Below are 22,952 nucleotides of genomic sequence, written 5' to 3'. Positions count from 1 at the left end.
TCCCGGGTTCACACCATTCTCCTGCCTCAGCCTCCCGAGTACCTGGGACTACAGGTGCCCACCACCATGCCCAGCTAATTTTTTGTATTTTTAGTAGAGATGGGGTTTCACCATGTTAGCCAGGATGGTCTCGATCTTCTGACCTCGTGATCCACCTGCCTTGGCCTCCCAAAGTGCTGCCACCGTGCCCGGCCCCAATTTATTTCTAAGTAGAATTTTTTCCTTCAAAAATTCTGTTTGGAAAATGTGCAAACCTTTATACAGAAAATTGTGTAACAATATTGAGAAAAAAATTAAAGTTCAAAACACATGGAGAAATAATGTCTATGAATCAGAGGATTCAATAGTATAAAGATTTCAAATTCCCATTACAGCAGGTGTAGATTAAAAAAAAAAAATTTTGGCTGGGCGCAGTGGCTCATGCCTGTAATCCTAACATTTTGGGAGGTTGAGGCAGGTGGATCGCCTGAGGTCAGGAGTTCGAGACCAGCCTGGCCAACATAGTGAAACCCCATCTCTACTAAAAATACAAAACTTAGTCGGGCGTGCTAGTAGGTGCCTGTAATCCCAGCTACTCAGGAAGCTGAGGCAGGAGAATTGTCTCAAAAAAAAAAAAAAAAAGTCAGTTACTCCCAAACTGATTCAACACAATTCCAATCAAACTGATTCAACACAATTCCAATCAAAATCCTAACAGGTATTCTTGTGGAACATCACAGCTGATTCTAAAATGTATGTGGAAATGCACAGGGCCCAGGGCCACACATAACCAAGATTTATTATCCACTGGATATCAAGACATAAAACTAGACGAGTGATTCTCAAACTTTTTGGTTTGACATTCCTGCAAACTACTGAGACTCTAAAATGCTTTAGTTAACATGCATTATACCTATTATATTTATCACATTAGAAATTACAACAGGAAATTTATTTATTTATTTTTAGTTTTTTTGAGATGGAATCTCCCTGTCACCCAGGCTGGAGTGCAGTGGCACATACCTATTATATTTATCACATTAGAAATTAAAACAGGAAATTTATTTATTTATTTTTACTTTTTTGAGATAGAGTCTCCCTCTGTCACCCAGGCTGGAGTGCAGTGGCATCATCTCGGCTCACTGTAACCTCCACTTCTCAGGTTCAAGTGATTCTCCTGCCTCAGCCTCCCAAGTAGCTGGGATTAAATGCATGTGCCACCACATCCAGCTAATTTTGTATTTTTAGTAGAAACAGGGTTTCACCATGTTGCTCAGGCTGGTCTCGAACTCCTAACCTCAGGTGATCTGCCCGCCTCAGCCTCCCAAACTGATGGATTACAGGTATGAGCCACCACACCAGGTCCAAACAGGAAAGTTTTAAATATCAATTCATTCATTTAAAAATAACAAGAAATCTATTATATGCTAACATAAATAACACTTTAATGAAAAATAACTGTTTTCCAAAACAGATTAAAAAAATGAGTGAGAAGAGTGGCACTGTTGGATATGTTTTGGAAATCTCCTTAATGTTTGGCTTGATGGGAGACAGCTGGATTCTCTTATCTGCTTCTGCATTCAATCTGTTGCAACACTGCATTTCATGCGGCCTCTGGAAAACCCTATTGTACACTTGTGGGAGAATGAGTGTGAGGCAAAAAACAACCAAGTGTTACTATCAAAATAGTTTTGACCTGGCCTCTGAAAGGGTCTCAGGAAACCTGCATAGTCCTGGGACCACACTTTGAGAATTGCTGAAATACAGTACTTAAGACAACGGGTCACTGGGAGAGGACAAACAAGAATAGAAGAGGCAGGCAAATCCTGGTATACACAACTACCTGATTTATGACCAAGGTAGCTCTACAAAGCAGGAGGAGATGGCCTTTTCAATAAATGGAACTAAACATCATCATCATCATCTTCATGTCATCTAGAATAACAAACTGACCCCATCTCACACCACACAGACAAAAATTCCAGAGACTGTTGATCTAAATGAGAAAGGCAAAACAGTAACAGAAAATAATGTAGATTATCTTCACACCAGGATACAAAAACCCCCAATTACAAAGGAAAAGGCAGAAATATTCAACTACATTAAAATTAAGAATTTCCATTAATCAGAGAAATGCAAATCAAAACTACAATGAGATATCGTCTCACTCCAGTTTAAATGGATGAGATGATGGTGAGGATGTGGAAAAAGGGGAACCCTTGTACACTGTTGTTGGTAATGTAAATTAGTACAATCACTATGTGGACGTTCCTCAAAAAAACTAAAAATAGAACTACCGTGTGATCCAGCAATCCTGCTACTGGGTATACACCCAAAAGAAAGGAAATAGGTGTATCGAAGAGATTTCTGTACTCCCATGTTTACTGCAGCACTATTCACAATAGCCAAAATATGGAATTAACCTAAGTGTCCATCAACAGATGAATGGATAAAGAAAATGTGGCACTTACACACAATGCAGTACTGTTCAGCCATGAGAATGAATGCAATCCCATCATTTTCAACAACATGGATAAAACTGGAGGACATTATGTTAAGAGAAATAAGCCAGGCACAGAAAGATGAACATTGCATGTTCTCACCCATATGTGGGAGTTAAAGAAAAAAAATTGAACCCATGTAGATAGAGTAAAGGACAGGAAGGGAAGTGGGAAATAAAGAGGGATTGGTGACTGGGCACAAAAATACAGTTAAAAAGAATGAGTAAGTCTAGTGTTCAGTACCACAATAGGGCAACTACAGTTAACAATGATTTATTTTATATTTCAAAATGACTAAAAGACTAGAATTGGAATATTCCTAACATGAAGAAATGATAAATGCTTCAGGTGATGGGGTACTCTACCCTAATTTGATAACCATGCATTCTATGCTTGCATCAAAATACCACATCTACCCTATAAATATGTATGGCTATTATGTATCCATAATAATTAAAAACAAAAATAAAAAAAATTCTGTTAGTGAAGAGACACCTTTAAGAGAATAACAAGGAAAGGCCAGCCACTAGCTAGTAATAGATACATGCAACACAGGTATGGGGCAGGGAGGGGAGGGGATCAATACATTTATCCCTTATACAAACCAACCAGAAAATTAGCCAAAAGACTTCAATGAGCTCTTCACAGAGAGGATATCCAAATGGCCGAAAAACATATAAAAGGCTGGTCAACCTCATTAGTAATCAGGGAAATGCAAATTAAAACCAAAGTGGAGTGTTAATTAGTACAACCACTTTGGGAAACTGTTCTGTCGTTTCTAATAAAGTTAAACACTCACCTATCCCATGACCCAGAAATCCACTCCTAGATATATACACAAGAGAAATTAGTATATATGAGAATGTTCATAGCAGCTTAATTCACAATAGCCAAAACCTAGAAACAATCAATAAGAAAATGAATAAACAAAGGGTAATATAATCATACAACAGAACTCAGCAAGAAAAAAAGAGTAACTCATACCACCACCAAGTTGGATAAATTGCAAAAAAAAAAAAAAAAAAATTATGCTGGGCAAAAGAAGCCAGACACAGCAGAGTCCTTACTGTCTGAGCCCATTTATATGAAGTTCAAAAACAGGCCAAACGCATGTATAGTGGCCAAAGTCAAAACAGTGTGGTTAGAATAGCAGCTTCTTTCTGGAAATTACCATGAAAGAACTTTCTGGGTGACGGAAATATTCTATATCTTCATCTGGGTAGTGGTTATAGATACATTTATAGGTAAAATACTCCTCAGGCTGTACATTTTTGTTTTTATTGTGTATGACATATACCTCAGTTACACACAAAAACCCACTATGTACCTACCAGAATGGTTAATAAAATTTAACAGACTGACAATTCTAAGCCTTGGCAAAGAGGTGGATAAACAGGAATTCTCACACATTGTTGGTAGGAATCTAAACTAGTGCAACCACTTTGGAAAATAGTCTGGCATTACCAAGTAAAACTGAAGATATGCAAAAATGTTTATAGCTGCAGTATTCATAATTGCTGCAAACTGGAGACAAATATCAATCAAAAAGAGAGTGAAGGCTGGATGTGGTGGCTCACGTCTGTAATCCCAGCACTCTGGGAGGCCAAGGCAGGTGGATAACCTGAGGTGAGGAGTTCGAGACCAGCCTGGCCAACATGGTGAAATGCCGTCTCTACTAAAAAGACAATAATTAGGGGCTGGGTGTGGTGGCTCACGCCTGTAATCCCAGCATTTTGGGAGGCCGAGGCGGGCGGATCACGAGGTCAGGAGATAGAGACCATCCTGGCTAACAAGGTGAAACCCTGTCTTTACTAAAAATACAAAAAAATTAGCCGAGCTTGGTGGCAGGAGCCTGTCGTCCCAGTTACTCGGGAGGCTGAGGCAGGAGAACGGTGTGAACCCAGGAGGTGGAGGTTGCAGCAAGCCGAGATCACACCACTGCACTCCAGCCTGGGAAACAGAGCGAGACTCTGTCTCAAAAAAAAAAATTACCCGGGTGTGGTGGTGTGCACCTGTAGTCCCAGCTACTTGGCAGGCTGAGGCAGGAGAATCGCTTGAGCCCAGGAAGCAGAGGTTGCAGTGAGCTGAGATCATGCCATTGTACTCCAGCCCGGGTGACAAGAGTGAAACTCAGTCTCCAAAAACAAAAACAAAAAAAGAGAGAGAATGAATATATCAATTGTGTTATATTCATAATAGAGTATTATTCAGCAATGACTAATGCACAAACTACACCTCCATAAAACACAGGTGAATCTCACAAAATGACACTGAGTGAAAGCAGCCAAGTAAAGAAAACAAACTAAATGGTTCCATTTATATAAAGTTCAAATAGCAAAACTAAACTACTAAGTTTGGGTGCGATCTTAGAAAAGTAAGAAAATGATTCTCATAAAAGTCAGGACAGAGGTAACTTTTGAGAAGGGGGACGCATATAGTTGACTAAGGGAAAGTTAAGGGAGGGCTTTCTGGAGTGCTGGCATTGGTCTATTTAATGACCGGAATGTTGGTTACAGGGTTATACTTTGGTGATTACAACAACAAAAAGATGCACCGCTCAATGATTTTTCTGTATGTTATAGTTCACAATAAAAGAACGTGAAAAACAATCAATGGGGCCTGGTGATTGATTGAATTTGGTGGGGGAGGGGAGGAAGAGAAAGAATCATGGACAAGTCCCAGGTTTCTGACTTGCACAATTGCTTAGGTGGTGATGCCTTTCACTGAGATAGCCAACAGCATTTTTGGAGGAAGAGTATGAAATAAATCTTGGACATACTGAATTTATTAGTTTTGGGACATCTAAGTAGAGATGTCTAGTAGGCAATTAGATATTAGCAAATGAAGTACTCAACAGCAGAGGCTGGGGTAGAGATAAAAATGTTGGATTCACCCATGAGTGAGACCATGGACATGGCTGTAACTGTTAAGGGAAAGAAGAATGACAGAAGGGCCTAAGGCTGCTTGGTGGGACATCAACATTTAATGGCCAGATACAGGAGAATAAGCCAGCCAAAAAAAAAAAAAAATTGCGAGTGGTAGCAGGAAAATGAAGAACTGTCACAAACCATTAAGCAAGAGGAAAGAGCGTCTCAAGAGTAAGAAGTCACTCCCTGCAGGTTGATGTGTAGTTGGGGGGTTGGGGGGGACATGGATTATGGGTACTACTCAGCAGGCCAGTTTTTACTCCACCTCTTTCTAGCTGAGTTGACACAAGCAACAACCCAACAGAAAACCAATACTTCTGAGAATGGCTGCAAGTTTGTTTGTGCTGTCTTTTGAGGTAAGAAATCAAGGCTGAGCTCTTCTTTCTCCTAATTCTCAGGAAGGAGGAAGGCAGATGTGAGAACACTGATTGGGTGTGAGTGTACTGGGCAGCATCACTGTTAAAAGGTCAGCACACCGATGCAAGCTCACTTGTCTGCTTCTTTCATGTGACTGAAGTGGTTAAGAAGGTTGTCACTCCCCCCTGCACCCCCCTCACAACCGCAGTAAGGGAGAGACAGGGCCAAACCTGCAGCTTGGGTAGAAGAGGCCAGGGCAGGTGTCCAAGGCCAGATCAGCAGTTAGCCAGGGCAAATGGGCTCACTCTGGTTACATGACCTCGAGCAACTGACAGAAAGGAGTGAAATGTGGGGAAGATCTCAGTGTGTTTGAGAACTGAGAAGATGAAAAGGGTTCATCTCATGGCCTGCTTTAGTTTGAAACAATTTAAGCTTAACTAGATTCCAAAAAAACAGCATTTCCACCTGAACCAGCTGGGTTCATTCCAGTCTTCTACCCTGGAGTTTGGTGCCCAAGTCCTAGTTAAGAATAAAACGTAGAGTCCTTTTGTTGTCCATTTGTCAGTGCAAATATTTAATATAAGAATTTCTCCCAGGGACCCTATAGACTTGAAAACAGTGACTATAGATTGCAGACAATTTTGATATTCCAGGGATCTCTGACCAGAATAATAAGAAATTACCGTAATTTCTCAATTTCTAGCACCACACAAATTGCATCTCACACTCACAGGCACATACACACACAGGGGTGGGTTTACCTACTTCTCAGAAAATTGCACAGATTCAACAAGAAAGAATAAATAGTAATTAATGTGTTCCTTAATGGCTGGTGAATAATAATAAAATGTTAACTAAAACAAAAACAACTTTTATTTTTAAACCCACTATCACCCCTCACCAAATATTTAAGTGATAAAGTCTAAACTGACAGAACAGCAAATTAGTACAGTCCTTTGGGAGGTAAATATGGTGATACATATTACGAAGCAATCCTGTTATTTGTTGCTTTTTTTTTTTAAATGACAGAAAAAAAAAAACAAAATTAAAAAAGGCTATGTTTCATAAATCACAATACATTCTTACAATGAATACTATGTAAACACTTCAAAAATGAGACACTTGTGTGAGAACTAACTTTGAAGGAGGAGCAAGGTATTTACAAATTATTCTACTGAATGATAGCTAGTATTTGGGCAACACCTATGTACTAGGGCTGTGCTGACTGCTTGTACACTTGCTGTTTTACAATAACCTTACAAGGCAGGTGGCATACTAACCTCATTTAACAAATAAAATGGAAGTGGAGGCTTAAGTTTATTATCTAGTATCACTGAGGGAGGCCATAGCACAATTAGGATCTAAAACCACCAAACCTTGATTTCAGAACCTACACTTCCACTCACTGTGCCAGTGTGTCATAAAGTACAATGTTATATTTCTTTAATATACAGCAATGTACATAATATCAACGTTATGTATTTATCTAATATAGATCAATGTATGAGTTCACAGCTCTTATCACTAAGGATTTCTGAGTTTCTTTAGTAAATTTTAAGAAAACTGTTATGAATTAACAGTACAGATGATACAAGCATATCGCAAAAGTAACAAGGAGGCACTCTAATGACTGAAAGTTTGGAGAACAAAACTCTTACCTTCCCGGCCAGGCATGGTAGCTCATGCCTGTAATCCCAGCACTTTGGGAGGCTGAGGCGGGCAGATCATGAGGTCAGGAGATTGAGACCATCCTGGCTAACACGGTGAAACCTCATCTCTACTAAAAACATGTAAAATTAGCCAGGGTTGGTGGCGTGCGCCTGTAATCCCAGCTACTTGGGAGGCTGAGGCAGGAGAATAGCTTGAACCCGGGAGGCAGAGGTTTCAGTGAGCCAAGATTGCACCACTGCACTTCAGCTTGGGCGACAGAGTAACACTCTGTCTCAGAAAAAAAAAAAAAAAAAAAAAAACTCGGACAGGCGCAGTGGCTCACGCCTGTAATCCCAGCACTCTGGGAGGCCAAGGTGGGTGGATCACAAGGTCAGGAGATTGAGACCATCCTGGCTAACACGGTGAAACCCCGTCTCTACTAAAAATATAAAAAATTAGCCAGGCGTGGTGGCAGGCGCCTGTAGTCCCAGCTACTCAGGATGCTGAGGCAGGAGAACGGCGTGAACTCGGGAGGCGGAGGTTGCAGTGAGCCGAGATCGCACCACTGCACTCCAGCCTGGGCAACAGAGTGAGACTCCGTCTCAAAAAAATAAATAAAATAATAAAAAAAAAACTCTCACCTTCTCAAAAGGCACCTTCTTCTTTATATGCTGCAATATTCTACGACATTTTCACAACAATTGCGTATTACCTCAAAGAGGTTTTTTGAAAAAATAAAACAACCCCTCCTGAAACATTTTTCAAATAAAACAAAAGTAAAGGCACTATCTTAATGTGTACCCTCAGAAACTGGGAACATCCTTCATATCTAACAATAAGAGTTAAGTACAGTTATCAACTTGATTAAATGGTCCTTAATCATTAAATTAATGACTACAAGAAAAAGAGATCATAATATACTGCCGATTATTACAAGAACCAGAGTATACATATACCATATATCATGATAAAGTCTCTTTAGACCAAAAGTAAAGGTGAAAAGAGAAATGAAAACAGGGATAGATGATATAAGGCTTTTCCCTCAACTAATTTACTCTAATACTATCTTTGTAATACATGTGTTTAGAACAAAACAATGCCACAATGAGCATCTAGGTTAAAACCGTTATCAGAGAGGCAACTCCAGAATAAACAGATACAATATGCTCCTTGATGGAAAGACCTGCTAGTGAGAACTGACTCCTTCCCATATTCGTCTATAAATTTAGCACAATTCTGATCAAAATCTCAGTGGGATTTGTCTTAGAACTCATCAAAATTATTCTAGAATTCACCGGAAACAGTAAATTCATGACAATAGCAAAGAAAAATTTGGAAATGAGCATATTTGCCCTATCAGATATCAAACTTCTATAAAAAGCCACGGGGGAGGGGTGGTAATGGAATAAACACAGACCGACCTGTCACTAGAACAGAACTGAGAATCCAGAAAGAGGTTTTATGTATGCAGAAAAGCCTTGTGGCATTTGAAATATGAACAAGTCAATGAACTGAGAGAGGCAAAAGCCTATCCATTTAGGAAAAATTTAGATCCCTACCCTTACACTAGACACAAAAGGAAATTCTATACAAACTAAAAGAGCTCAGTGTGAAAAAAATTTTTTCACATAAAATGTATGAAAATATTTTAAAGATAATCTTGGGATGGTAGAGATCTTGCTAAACCAGAAAAAAAAAAAACTATAAATATGTGAAAGATTTTCCAGTTGAATAATGAAGAATTTTTTTAAGTGAAAGATCTGACCACCTAAGTTAACACTTCTATGTAAAGACATCATAAACAAAATTAAAAGACAAATAACAAATGAAGAGAAAATGTGTAACACATATAACAAAAGATTAACCATTGTGACATCTAAAGAACTCCTATAAAGCAATAAGAAGAAAAGATAAACAACCCAGAAAGGGAAAAAATGGGCAAAGGTATGAACAGGCAATATCCAGAAGAAATGCAAAATTTTTGTCTGTACAAAAATTATGTTGTAGACTCATGTAACACCCAGTAAACTACATGCTAGGAGATTTAAGAAGTCATGTTTTTCAGAACTAACAAATTACATATATTTACACAATATCAGAATGGGAAATGCCTGTCTGAACTTGAATCTACAGACAAAAATTACCAAGAAAAATCATTAAAATTATCATAGACTTGAAAAAACCTTTGTACTAGCATTCGTCTAAATCAATGTGAAAAATTCTAAAATTTATCCAGGCAGGAGAAGAAACACAGTTAATAAAAACATGAAAACCTCATTGTCAAACAAGGTGATTATAAATTAAAAAATAAATTTTTAAAATGTGAAACCATTAAATCTTGCTGATGCTTGGGGAAAATGCAAATCAAAACAATAACATGACAATTTTCATATATCATATTGGCAAATATCTAAAAAATGAGAATGCCCAATTTGGCAAGGGCACAGGGCACCTAATATTCTATTCCATTACTGGTGGAATTTTTAACAACATGGGAAAATAGTGGTAATATTTTCTTTTTTTTGAGACAGTCTCACTCTGTCGCCCAGGCTGAAATACAATGGCATGATCTCGGCTCACTGCAACTTCTGCCTCCCCAGTTCAAGCAATTCTCCTGCCTCAGCTTCCCAAGTAGCTGGGACCATCAGTGTGCATTACCATGCCTAGCTAATTTTTGTATTTTTAGTAGAGACGGGGTTTCACCACGTTGGCCAGGCTGGTCTCAAACTCCTGACCTCAGATGATCCACCTGCCTCAGCCTCCCAAAGTGCTGGGATTATGGCCACCGTGACCTGCTGTGATATGTTAAGTGAGGAAAAGACAAATTAAACATACAGTAAGATCTAAACCATGTTCTAAAATAATAGTAACTATGTCTTATGAGTACCTTTATGCCAGACACCAGGACTATTTACATGTACTGGTACACTTCATAGTCACAATAATCCTATGAGTTAACACTATTACTACCCTCATTTTATGGAGGAAGAAGCTGAGACAAGAGATCAAGTGACAGAGCCAAGATTTCAACTCAGGTTGACTCTAGAGTCCCAGATCTTAACCACTGGCACAATGTATAGAAATTAATCAAACACTTTAAACACAGTGGAGTTGAGTATACTGTCTACTTTAATTCCTGATTTTGTCATAGATTTTCTACTACTTTACTTCTCAAATACGATGAGTTTTTAAAAGGATCGGTAATCACAAGACCGCCAACAGTGTCCCTGAAATTCCCCTAGAGATGCTAACTACAAAATAAAACTTATGAATCATAATTCAATAGCTTTAAATATTGTACTACAAGAACATTTTTCTAAATGAAATTTTATGTGCATCTATAACATAAGAAACAGATTAGGTTGGGTGCGGTGGCTTGCACCTGTAATCCCAGCACTTTGGGAGGCCGAGGCGGGCAGATTACGAGGTCAGGAGGTCGAGACCAGCCTGGCCAACATGGTGAAACCCCATCTCTATTAAAAATACAAAAATTAGCCGGGTTTGGTGGCAGGTGCCTGTAATCCCAGCTACTCGGGAGCCTGAGGCAGGAGAATCACTTGAAACTGGAAGGCAGAGGTTGCAGTGAGCCGAGATCCCGCCACTGCACTCCAGCCTGGGTGAAAGAGTGAAACTCCGTCTCAAAAAACAAACAAAAAAAAGATTAAAGCAGTATTTTATTCTATCAATGTATTTTAAAGCTCAAATGTGGCCGGGTGTGGTGGCTCATGCCTGTAATTGCAGCACTTTGGGAGGCCAAGTGGGGGTGGGTCATTTGAGGTCAGGAGTTCGAGACGAGCCTGACCAACATGGTGAAACCCCGTCTCTACTAAAAATACACACACACAAAAAATCAGCCAGGCATGGTGGCACGTGCCTGTAGTTCCAGCTACTCAGGAGGCTGAAGCAGGAAAATCGCTTGAAGCTGGGAGGTGGAGGTTGCAGTGAGCCGAGATGGCACCACTGCATTCCAGCCTGGGTGACAGTGAGACTCCATCTCCAAAAAAAAAAAAAAAAAAAGCTCAAATGTATAACATGTATAATGAGAACAATAAAATTCTTCTGACGAACACCAACTTTAAATTATGGATAATTGGGCAGTCTTATGTCAAATTTGTTTTGTTTTGATGGCATGGTATCAAGAAAAACCGGATTCACAAAGATGAATAAATGATAAAGCATGTTTTGCCAATGATAATGTTTTGTGTGTGTTTTTTAAATAGTACATTAACGCTATCTAAGGATTTAATTACACCTGTCCAGAAGTTTTAAAAGTAAAACATTTCTAAATTAATTATGTAATAGTGTTAAGGAATGAATACTTGGTAGTCGTAAACATTTTGGTAAAAAATAAAAACTTTACAATATGTACTAATCCTGATATATGCATTAGGCAGTCATGTTATTGCATAATGCAACAGTTCTAATAGTACTGAATGTGCTTATATAATGTTACATGAACAAACAAGCACTAGCCTAAAATTTCAAAATATCAACATAAAGCTACAGTCTTACTAATCAATAACATTTTTATCCTTTCTAACTCTGAGGAGGAAAAAAAACAAAAGAAAAAATTTTAATTAAAAAATAAAATGGCATTTTAAAAGTTTCATTTCTATACACAAAGTGAGACACTCTATTCCAAGGATTGTTGTCCTGGGTGTAAGCATTATAGATAATTTACATTTTCTTCCTTTTGCTTATTTTCTCTCAAATATTCTAAATGCACTTTTTTTTTTTTTTTGCTTTTTTACTTTTTATTTTATTTTATTTTATTTTTGAGACGGAGTTTCACTCTTGTTGCCCAGGCTGGAGTGCAATGGCGTGATCTTGGCTCACTGCAACCTCCGCCTCCTGGGTTCAAGCAACTCTCCTGTCTCAGCCTCCCGAGTAGCTGAGATTACAGGCATGCACCACCATCCCCGACTAATTTTGTATTTTTAGTAGAGATGGGGTTTCACCATGTTGGTCAGGCTGGTCTCCAACTCCTGACCTCAGGTGATCCACCCGCCTCAGCCTCCCAAAGTGCTGGGGTTACAGGCGTGAGCCACTGCACCCAGTCTATTTTATTTTATTTTCTTGAGACAGAGTTTGCTCTGTCGCTCAGGCTGGAGTGCAGTGGCATGATCTCAGCTCACTGCAACCTCCGCCTCCCAGGTTCAAGTGATTCTCCTGCCTCAGCCTCCCAGGTAGCTCAGACTACAGGCACCCACTACCATGCCCGGCTAATTTTTGTATTTTTAGGAGAGATAGGGTTTCACCATGTTGGCCAGGCTGGTCTTGAACTCCTGACCTCACGTGATACATCCGCCTCAGCCTCCCAAAGTGCTGGGATTACAGGCATGAGCCACTGTGCCTGGCCAACTTTTTATTTTAAAATTACTATAATTATAAATCACAGGAATTTACAAAAAAGTACACAGGGAGGTCCCAAGTACCCTCGCCCAAATTCCTCCAATCCTGAGTTTATTCAGGTTTCACCAGTTTTGTATGCAAAATGGGACTTGAGTATGCTAGGATTTATATGCAGTATGTGTGTGTGTGGTTGTATGAAATTTTTATCACATTTGCAGCTTTGTATAATCACACCTGAGACACAGAACTGTTCCATCCCTACACAGCTCCCTCATGCTACCACTTTATAACCAAACCACTCCTCACCTCCCATTCCTAACTCCTAGCAATCACTAAATCTGTTCTCCATCTCTGCAGGTTTGTTATTTTAATAATGTTACATAAATGCAATCATACAGTATGTAATCTTTTAGGGTTCTCACTTATTTTCACTCAGTGTTAACTCTCTTGAGATAACCTGGCAGTACAAATCAGTTGTCTCTAATATATTAAAATTTAGCATGAGATGCATTTGACTGTGTATAAACATTTATAATATTTTAAACTTAAAACATTAAAATGTGAATCAAAGGTGTATGAAATCCCTGTTTCATTGACAGAGAACAGGGATTCTGAGATACAAATTTTGAAAACTGGGAATCTAATACAAGCCTAGTACAATGTAGTACAGGTTGAGTATTCCTTATCTGAAACACTTTGGAGCTGAAATACTTTGGATTTGGGATTTTTTCAGATTTGGGAATATGTGCATTATATACCAGTTGAGCATCCCAAATCTGAAAGTTCAAAATCTGAAATGGTCCAAAATCCAAAACTTTGAGTGCCAATATGACACTCAACGGAAATGCTCACAGGGGCATTTCAGATTTTGGATTTTCGGATTAGGGATCCTCAACCTGTACAATAACTTTATAGAAGAAAAGCTCAGGACTCAGTGCTATGTCTTATCAGTGTTTACAAGAGTACATGGTTTACAAGAACGCCTGGTTTTGCACTTGCTATGGGCAAGATCTAGATTCTGGTTCTTTCCCAACCCAGCTGAATATGTTACATTCAAATATGACCACTTGCTGTTCTTCTCAAATGACCACAGTTTGCTACCCTTTCAAGTTCTTCCTAATGATTGAGGAAATGAACTCCTCTTAAATTCCCAGATCTGTGTGGCGCTTTAGCTAGCACCACACCTCAGGTCCAATTCTCCTGTCTTTATATGCAGCAGGTCCACAGGACAAGGCCTTCCTCAGAAAAAGCTACCCCAATCTAGGACAGATTCAAACAAACTCTTTTCCCTCCCCCTCCCTCCATGTGCCCAGAACCCCTTTCTCCTTCCTCCCTAGGCTAACCTGCTAAGTCTTCTGGATAGCTCACTACACCGTCTATCTGTTAGTTAACTGGGTGTGACAAACCACGTCCTCACACCTTAGAAGGCAAACACTCCAGGAACTTACTTCTGGAATACCAATACCTTCACAGTAATTTCCCTGCCTTTCCAAAGAGTGCTCTAAACAGGTAAAAGTGATAATACAAACTCTATATATTTTTGTCACACAGATACAGAAACTGGCACCATTGTTTGCATATTTTAAAAATCTGGTTGATATGGTTATCACTCTATCAATATTAGATCTAAATGGAATTTAAAGTAGTGGTAAAAGGCTGGGCGTGGTGGCTCACACCTGTAATCTCAGCACTTTGGGAGGCCAAGTGGGAAGACTGCTTGAGGCCAGGAGTTTGAGACCAACTCAGGCAACAAAGTGAGACCTCGTCACTATGAAAAATAGAAAAAATTAGCTAGGCATGGTGGGGTGCGCAACTGTAGACCCAGCTACTCAGGAAGCTGAGGTTGGAGGATCACTTGACCCAGGGAGGTTGAGGCTGCAGTGAGCCATGATTGCACCACTGCACTCAGCCTGGGGAGACAGAGTGAGACAATGTCTCAAAAAGTTAAAGAAGAAAGAAAAGAAAGGAAAGAAAAAAAAGGAAAGGAAAGAAAAAAGGAAAGGAAAGAAGGAAGCAAGGAAAGAAGGAGGAAGGAAGAAGGAAAAATAAAGAAAAGAAGGAAGGAAGGAAAAAGAAAGAAAAGAAGGAAGGAAAAGAAAGAGAGAAAAGAAAGGAAGAAGGAGGGAGGGAGGGAGGGAAAGGAAGAAAAAAAGGGAAGAAAGGAAGACAGAAAGAGTAGTGGTAAAGAGCTTGGACTCTTGAGCCAGACTGCCTGGGTTAGAATTAGGCCTCTGCCACTGTACTACCTGGATCAAGTGTTAGTCTGAGTGGCTCAGTTTTCTCATCTGTGAAGGTGATAAAAGCTACCTGCCTCATGGGACTCTTGAGAGACTTCAATAATGTATGCAAAACATTTACAACACTGCCTAGCACATAGTAAGCATTATCTGTAAGTATTAACATTTATCTCTACTACAGTCCAGATTCACTTCCTTGTGATATTTCTCTATTCCTCTTGGACTCTTTTCAGTTCAACCTGCTTCTGAAATTTCCATACCAAGAAACAATGATAATGTTAAGAATTTTATTTCTGAAATTTATCTTGGTTAGTCAAAACTACTAGAACAAATTCTCTTTTACCTACTAGCAGTTATTAACATTTCACTAAATATGAACATAAGCATTTAAAGTATGGGAGCAATGGAACAAATGCCAAGCAAAAAGCAGGCTATCAATAAGGACGCATACACGATACACCCATGTTAAAAAAAGGGAGGAATCATATGGTCACATGGATGTTTGTCTATGTGTCAAACGGCTCTGAAAAGTTTCACAGCGGTCTACTGAGAGGGAGAACTGTCTGTTTGGTGGAAGGGATATGAAGGAGACTTTTCACTGTACATGCTTTGTTATCTTTCAAATCCGAAGCAGCGAATGCATTACCTAGACAAGAATTTAATTTTTTTTTTTTTTTGAGACAGAGTCTCACTCTGTCACCCAGTCTGGAGTGCAGTGGCACGATCTCAGCTCACCACAACCTCCACCTCCCGGGTTCAAGTGATTCTCCTGCCTCAGCCCCTCTCAAGTAGCTGGGACTACAGGCGTGTGCCACCATGTCTGGCTAATTTTTTTTGTATTTTTAGTAGAGACGGGGTTTCACCATGTTAGCCAGGATGGTCTTGATCTCCCGACCTCGTGATCCGCCCACCTCGGCCTCCCAAAGTGCTGAGATTACAGGCGTGAGCCACTGCGTCCAGCCAAGAATTTTTAAAATGGGGGTGCAAAGGGGACTTTAAATAAGTACTCTGGAAGCCAGGTGTCAAGTCTCAATTTGCTACTACCTGTGCTATCTTGGGCAAGTCACTTAACCTCTGAGTCTCAGACAAAGCAAAGAACAGTAAATACTTCTAGGTTCTATTTTTTTTTTTTTTTTTTTTGTAAGACAGAGTTTCCCTCTTGTTGCCCAGGCAGGAGGGCAGTGGCACAATCTCGGCTTACTGCTACCTCCACCTCCCGGGTTCAAGTGATTCTCCTGCCTCAGCCTCCCGAGTAGCTGGAATTACAGGTGCCCACCACCATGCCCGGCTAATTTTTTGTATTTTTAGTAGACAAGGGGTTTCACCATATTGGCCAGGCTGGTCTCGAACTCCTGAACTCAGGTGATCCACCCACCTCAGCCTCCCAAAGTGCTGGGATTACAGGCGTGAACCACTATGCCCAGCCCTAGGTTCTATTCTAATTCTAAAAGTTTTATTATCTCAATGGGGTAGTAAATAGATGGTACTTTTTTTTTAAGATATGGGAGAGGTAGTAATCCGACATTTTGTAAAATAAGGCAACTTTTTTATGGACTTGATTTTCAAATGCAGTGGACCCTTGAACAACACGGGTTTAAGCTGTGTGAGCTCACTTACATGTGGATCTTTTTCAACCAAATGCAGACCGAAACCTGCATATATGGAGGCCCAAATTTTCACATTCAGGTTCTGCAGGGCCCACAGTGGGGACTTGAGTATGCCAGGATCTCAGTAAAAACAGGGGTCCTGGAACCAATCCCCTATGGTATATGTTCTATACATAGACCATAGGACAACCAGACTATTTTTACAGTTTTAAGAAACATAGATTTGTCAAGCCTATTAACCTTTCCAGATCATTTGTACTATTCTTTACATAGAAACCCTTCTTAGAGGGGGTCTTATATATAGAAAATACCTACATAGAATATTCTGCATATTACAGGTGGACACGGTGGCTGATGCCTATAATCTCAGCACTTTCGGAGGCTGAGGCAGGCAGATCACCTGAGGTCAGGAGTTTAAGACCAGCCTGGCCAACATGGCAAGACCCTGTCTCTACTAAAAATACAAAAATTAGCCGGGCATGGTGGTGGGCACCTGTAATCCCAGCTACTTGGGAGGCTGAGGTAGGAGAATCGCTTGAACCCAGGAGGTGGAGGTTGCAGTGAGCTGAGATCATGCCACTGCACTCCAGTCCGGGTGACAGAGCAGCGAGACTCCATCAAAAAAAAAAAAAAAAAAAAAAAAAAAAAAAAAAAGAATATTCTGCATTAGTTTCTCTTGCACAACTTCAAAATTGTTTTAAATGAACACATCTTTATACTATGCTATAAAGTCAGCAATAAACTACATTAAAACAATTAATGTTTAAACATATAAACAAGTATGTACAAGAAACTTATACTTAAAGGCATTTATTATCAAACACTGGAAAAAAAAGAACATCTCCAATCAATGGTAACAGCTATAACTGAGGACAGGCTTTATTTCAGGAACATACATGTATCACTTTTCATCATAACACTAATCTGGCAAAGTAGGTTTTTTGGTTTTTCTTTTTTTGAGACAGGGTCTCTCTCTACCACCCAGGGTGGAGTGCAGTGGCACCATCATGGCTCACTGCAGACCTCAGCCTCTCAGGCTCAAGTGATCCTCACACCTCAGCCTCCCAAGAAGCTGGAAATACAGGCATGCGCCACCATGCCCGGTTAACGTTTGTATTTTTTGTAAAGACACGGTTTTGCCCTGTTGCCCAGGCTGGTCTGAAACTCCTGAGCTCAAGAGGTCTGCCAGGTGTCAGCGTCCCAAAGTGCTGGGATTACAGGTGTGAGCCACTGCACCGGGCCCTAAGTAGGTGTTAAAAGCCCTATTTAACATAAGAAACTGAGGCACCATGAAGATAAGGCCACAAGTCTAAGAACTGGGAGGGGTGGAAGCCCACCCAGATCCCTTAGATTTGAGCTCAGTGTACCAAACCAAGGGGGCAGGGACTGCTAACTGAATGTTAGCTGGCAGGCTGGTGCAGGTTTGCAGCAGAGTTTTCACCGATTTATGGGAAAATGGGAAAAAGTAAGGACACGAAAGTACACTTTTTTTTTTTTTTTTTTTTTAAGACAGAGTCTCGTTCTGTCACACAGGCTGGAGTGCAATGGCGCGATCTTGGCTTACTGCAACCTCTGCATCCCAGGTTCAAGTGATTCTCCTGCCTCAGCCTCCCGAGTAGCTGGGATTACAGGTGCATGCTACCACGCCCAGCTCGTTTTGTATTTTTAGTAGAGATGGGGTTTCAGCATGTTGGCCAGGCTGGTCTGAAAGTAAACTTTTCCATATAGCTAAATGATTCCATTTAAAAATATTTTATTCTGAGAGATTCTGTTCTTTCAAATTGTTTGAATGGAAATATCCTTTTGTTAAATGAAATGATGGTGACAGGAGATAGTGGTGTGTTATTGTTTTTACTGGCTGTACATGGTAGAATTGAAAAATCAGCATTTCTATTGTAGTCTACTAATTTCGGTGAAATATTTCTTTAGAAATATAAAATCTGGAACTTTCCATCATTATGCCTCCCCAAAATAATAGAGGACTTTACACACAGATAACACCTGCCTCTCAAGATTCTCTCATTAATCTCTACCTTACTGTGTTTGGATTAAGACACTTAGGGCTTGCGAAATGAGAATAAAGTGAGTTTGAGCAATCCAAAACCACGTGCTGACTCTGGATCCTGGAAGATGACTTTCTTCAGAATCTTTGTTAACTTTCCTCTGGGCTCAAACTTTCTTTTCCTAAAAGAGTCACATATTTGAGTACTACTGCTACACGGCAATCACCACTCAAAAAAAACTAACTTGAGGTGTCCAATAATCAGCTTTCATTTAAAGTCTGTTTCAGGCTAGGCGCGGTGGCTCACGTCTGTAATCCCAGCACTTTGGGAGGCCGAGGAGGGCGGATCATGAGGTCAGGAGATCGAGACCATCCTGGCTAACATGGTGAAACCCCGTCTCTACCAAAAATACAAAAAATTAGCCGGGCGTTGTGGCGGGCGCCTGTAGTCCCAGCTACTCAGGAGGCTGAGGCAGGAGAATGGAGTGAACCCGGGAGTTGGAGGTTGCAGTGAGTCGAGATCGCACCACTGCACTCCAGCCTGTGTGACAGAGCAAGACTCCGTCTCAGAAAAAAAAAAGGAAAGTGTCTTTCAGCTTGACAAAATAAAAACTTTCAATGATGTTTTGTCTACACACTTCCAAAAGAAAATGAGTCTATATATGTACATATATGTGATTATATATGTATATATACATATATGATTTTGATCAGCCTGCATATAAACTACCTGCAAAACAAGTTGATTTGTAAATTCATTTATTAAATGGGTAGTTTATAAGCTACTTGATTTTTGCAAGTAGTTTATAAACAGGCTGATCAAATTGAACAAATTTCTTAATTTCACTGTATACATGGCAAATAAGTTATCTACTCTTCTTATTAGCAAATCTTATTTTTACCTACCCTCCTTTGGCAAGCATCTAAGTTAAACTATTTTATGTCCACAGCTACACAATGAAACATCACTTTCAGTCACAACATATTAAATTCACATTTAAAACTATAAAGAGATCCAGTTACCTTTAGTCTTACATGTACTTATACATACTTTTAATATACTACTTGATGTTTTATGCACAAACATGCAGCTCTTGCAGGATATGAGAATATTTAGAGTGTATGCTAAATAAACTTTTTTAAAGAAAAGTCAATTTTTAAAAATTATTTATTTATATTTTATTTATTTATTTGAGATGGAGTCTCATTCTGTTGCCCAGGCTGGGGTGCAATGGTGTGGTCTTGGCTCACTGCAACCTCTGCCTCCCAGGTTCAAGCAATTCTCCTGCCTCAGCCTCCCGAGTAGCTGGGACTATAGGCACATGCCACCACACCCAGCTAATTTTTGTATTTTTGGTAGAGACGGGGTTTCACCATGTTGGCCAGGCTGGTCTTGAACTCCTGATCTCATGATCCACCCGCCTCGGCCTCCCAAAGTGCTGGGATTACAGGCGTAAGCCACTGTGCCCGGCCAAGAAAAGTCAATTTTAAGCACTTAAGCAGGCCAGGCGCGGTGGCTCATGCTTGATTCCCAGCACTTTGGGAGGCAGAGGCGGGTGGATTACCTGAGGTCAGGAGTTCGAGACCAGCCTGACCAATATGCTGGTCTCGAATATGCTAATAGGCAACAACGTTTAAAAGTCATTCCAATGCCTAAAACACCACCATATACATAACATACTTGTCCTTTACTCCAATGAAGCTTAAACTAGACCCAAACTCAGACCATTTCCTTCTCCTGGCACACTGAAACATACGAGAGGGAATCCAAGAAATCAGATATGTTAAGTGCGGGTATCTTCTTCCACAGTAGGGTCAAATTCGTGTTTGCCAGCAAATGTCACCGTCCCAGTTAAGTCTGCAAATTCTCACTAGCGCTGGAGTACAAAGAGGCCTGACCACGGAAACACCTGTCCTAGCACCAGGAAGACAGTGGGAAAGGCAACCCCCCTGTCTCCGCGCCGGCCCCAAAGCCTCGGCTGCAGCGATCGGGGGTACAAGAGGTTGCCGCTGGTCTCAAGGGTGCGGCGGACAAGGTCCCACACCCCCGGCCCGCCTCCCGAGAACCAGGAAACCTGTCAAGCCAGCCTGGACCCACCCTCCGCAGCCCCCTCGCGCTCCTGCACAGCCGGGCCCCAGCCCGCCCGACCGCTCCGCGTCCGCCCCGGCCTCCCGGCTGCACTCTGCCACCTCATCCCTCCCCGGCTGCCTCGCGGCCCCGCCACCTCCGCCCCGCGGCCTGGGCTCAGGCCGCCCCCCGGGCAGGAGCGCCCCGCCGCCGCCCCCCGCCCGGCCCCGACCCGACCCCGTCAGTTCCCCAGCGGCCCGGTCCCCGCCGCCCCCAGGCCTGAGCTCCCGCCGCGCGCTCCCCACCCCGAGACTCCGCCCTCGCCCCGCTCGGCCGCTCCTGGCCCACTCCCCCAAGCCGGCTACCTGGAGGCAAGGGCGGCGGAGCACTTCACCCAGGGCCCCAGGTCGCAGAGGGCCCGGTGCTCGGGGTCCCGCTCCTTCTCCCGCTCCACGTGGTAGGCGTAGATGGAGAGCAGGATTCCGGCAGCGCACACTGCATACCGGGCCACCCGCTCCCACCGCGGCACCGACACTCTTAGCAGGACGGGAGCCGCCATCTTCCCGCCGCCGCCGCCGCCGCCGCCGCCGCCGCCGCCTCCCTCCGCCTCCACCTCAGCCGCCGCCGCCCGTCGGGGCCCGACCCAGCCGCCACCGCCGCCACCGCCGCCTCCGCCGCCGCCGCCACCACCGCCGCCGCCGCCGCCGCGCCCCATTGGCTCGGTCGCCTGCTCCGGGCCCCGCCCCCACAGGCGCGCGGCCCAACCGCCCCGAAAGGAGTGAGGCGGACGGGGCGGGGAAGGCGCGCGCGGGCGCGGAGGGAGGGGGTGGAGTGCGCAACGGCCGGAGAGGCCGGATCGGCGGGCGGAGACTGAGGCGGCGTGGCGCTGCGCCGCGCGGCCCGACGCGCGCGAGGGGTGGAGCCCGGGGGAGAAAGGGGTGGGGCAGGGGTGGGGAGGGGCGGAGCCAGAGAGGGGCGGGGCCGAGCGGGCCAGTGCGGGAGGGACTTAGAGGAGCGGTCTAACTAGCACATTGCAAGGATGCCACTGTGGGTGACTGGGCGAACCCTCGGCCCCTCCCTCTGGGGATGGCAATCAATTGCCATCCTTTTTCCCTTTTTCGTTGTGTATTTCTGACCCAATCCAAATCAACCCTGGCCAATGCTTGGAGCTCCAGAGACCCACACCTATGACCTGATCTTCCCACCACCACCTCCGGTTCGACCTGTGCAAAACTTTTTTTTTTAATGTGCAAAACTATGTTTTAAATTTAAAAACTATTTTTAAAAAATGATTTATGGACCGGGTACAGTGGCTCACACCCGTAATCCCAACACTTTGGGAGGCCGAGGCAGGTGGATCACTTGAGGTCAGGAGTTCGAGACCAGCCTGGCCTACATGGCGTAACCGCGTCTCTACTAAAAATACAAAAAACAAACAAAAACAAATTAGCCCGGTGTCGTGGTGGGCGCCTGTAATCCCAGCTACTCGGGAGACTGAGGCATGAGAATTGCCGGAACCCGGGAGGTGGAGGTTGCAGTGAGCCAAGATCGTGCCACTGCACTCCAGCCTGGGCGATAGAGTAAGAGTCTCAAAAAAAAAAAAAAAGGGATTTACGAATGCCTTGCTTTTCCGTAAGCTGAATTTGAAGTTGCTTACCATAACTCATATAATATAGAAAAATAAAGATGAGCTAATACAATCAGGACGAAGAAAAAGAAAAGTCAGAATAAAATGAAAGGCCAGGAATAAGAACACAGATAAGCAGGCCATAGGGGCTTACATAGTTATTAAAATTGCATCATAAATTTGGCTCTGAGCTTCCTGGTGGCCAAAACTAAAAGGAAAACAGATGTATGTGCTTTTTCTCACTGTCTTTAAGAAGAAACACAGTTTTCTTGGAGATTTTCAGTGTTTCCCTGGTTGCAGCTTTCAATTTTTCAGGGGCTTTATATAGTGATTTTGAATAATAAGCAATATCCTTGTATTCGTTATCTATTGTTGGGTAAAAGTCACCCCAAATTTAGCAGTTAATAAACAATAAACTTTTTTTTCCCTCACAGTTTCCATGGGCTAGGAATCTGGGTGAGGTTAGCTGTGTCCTCTGGCTCAGGCTCTCATGAGGATACAATCAAGCTGTCAGCCAGGGCTGCAGCTTTCTCAAGGCTTCAGAATCCTCTTTCAAACTCACTTCCACTGCTGCTGGCAGGCCTGAGGTCCTCTCTGGCTGTTGGCTGGAGACATCATTTCCTGTCCACTTGCACCTCTTGGTAA

At 42.2% G+C, this 22,952-nt stretch overlaps 1 protein-coding gene across 2 annotated transcripts in view; it reads right to left on the bottom strand.

The window, feature by feature from the left end:
* VKORC1L1 (vitamin K epoxide reductase complex subunit 1 like 1) overlaps positions 1-21,552 on the bottom strand; it is a 79,944-nt gene extending 58,392 nt beyond the window's left edge. For both annotated transcript variants that reach the window (XM_527770.9, XM_009453183.5), the window contains exon 1: positions 21,046-21,552. In XM_527770.9, coding sequence (XP_527770.6) covers positions 21,046-21,395 — 350 coding nt within the window. In that variant the 5' untranslated portion in view covers positions 21,396-21,552. The remainder of the gene's footprint in view (positions 1-21,045) is intronic.
* Positions 21,553-22,952: the final 1,400 nt, after the last annotated feature.

Source organism: Pan troglodytes, chromosome 6, assembly GCF_028858775.2.
Source record: "Pan troglodytes isolate AG18354 chromosome 6, NHGRI_mPanTro3-v2.0_pri, whole genome shotgun sequence".
Classification (NCBI taxonomy): domain Eukaryota; kingdom Metazoa; phylum Chordata; class Mammalia; order Primates; family Hominidae; genus Pan; species Pan troglodytes.
This window is presented reverse-complemented; position numbering and strand designations above follow the sequence as displayed.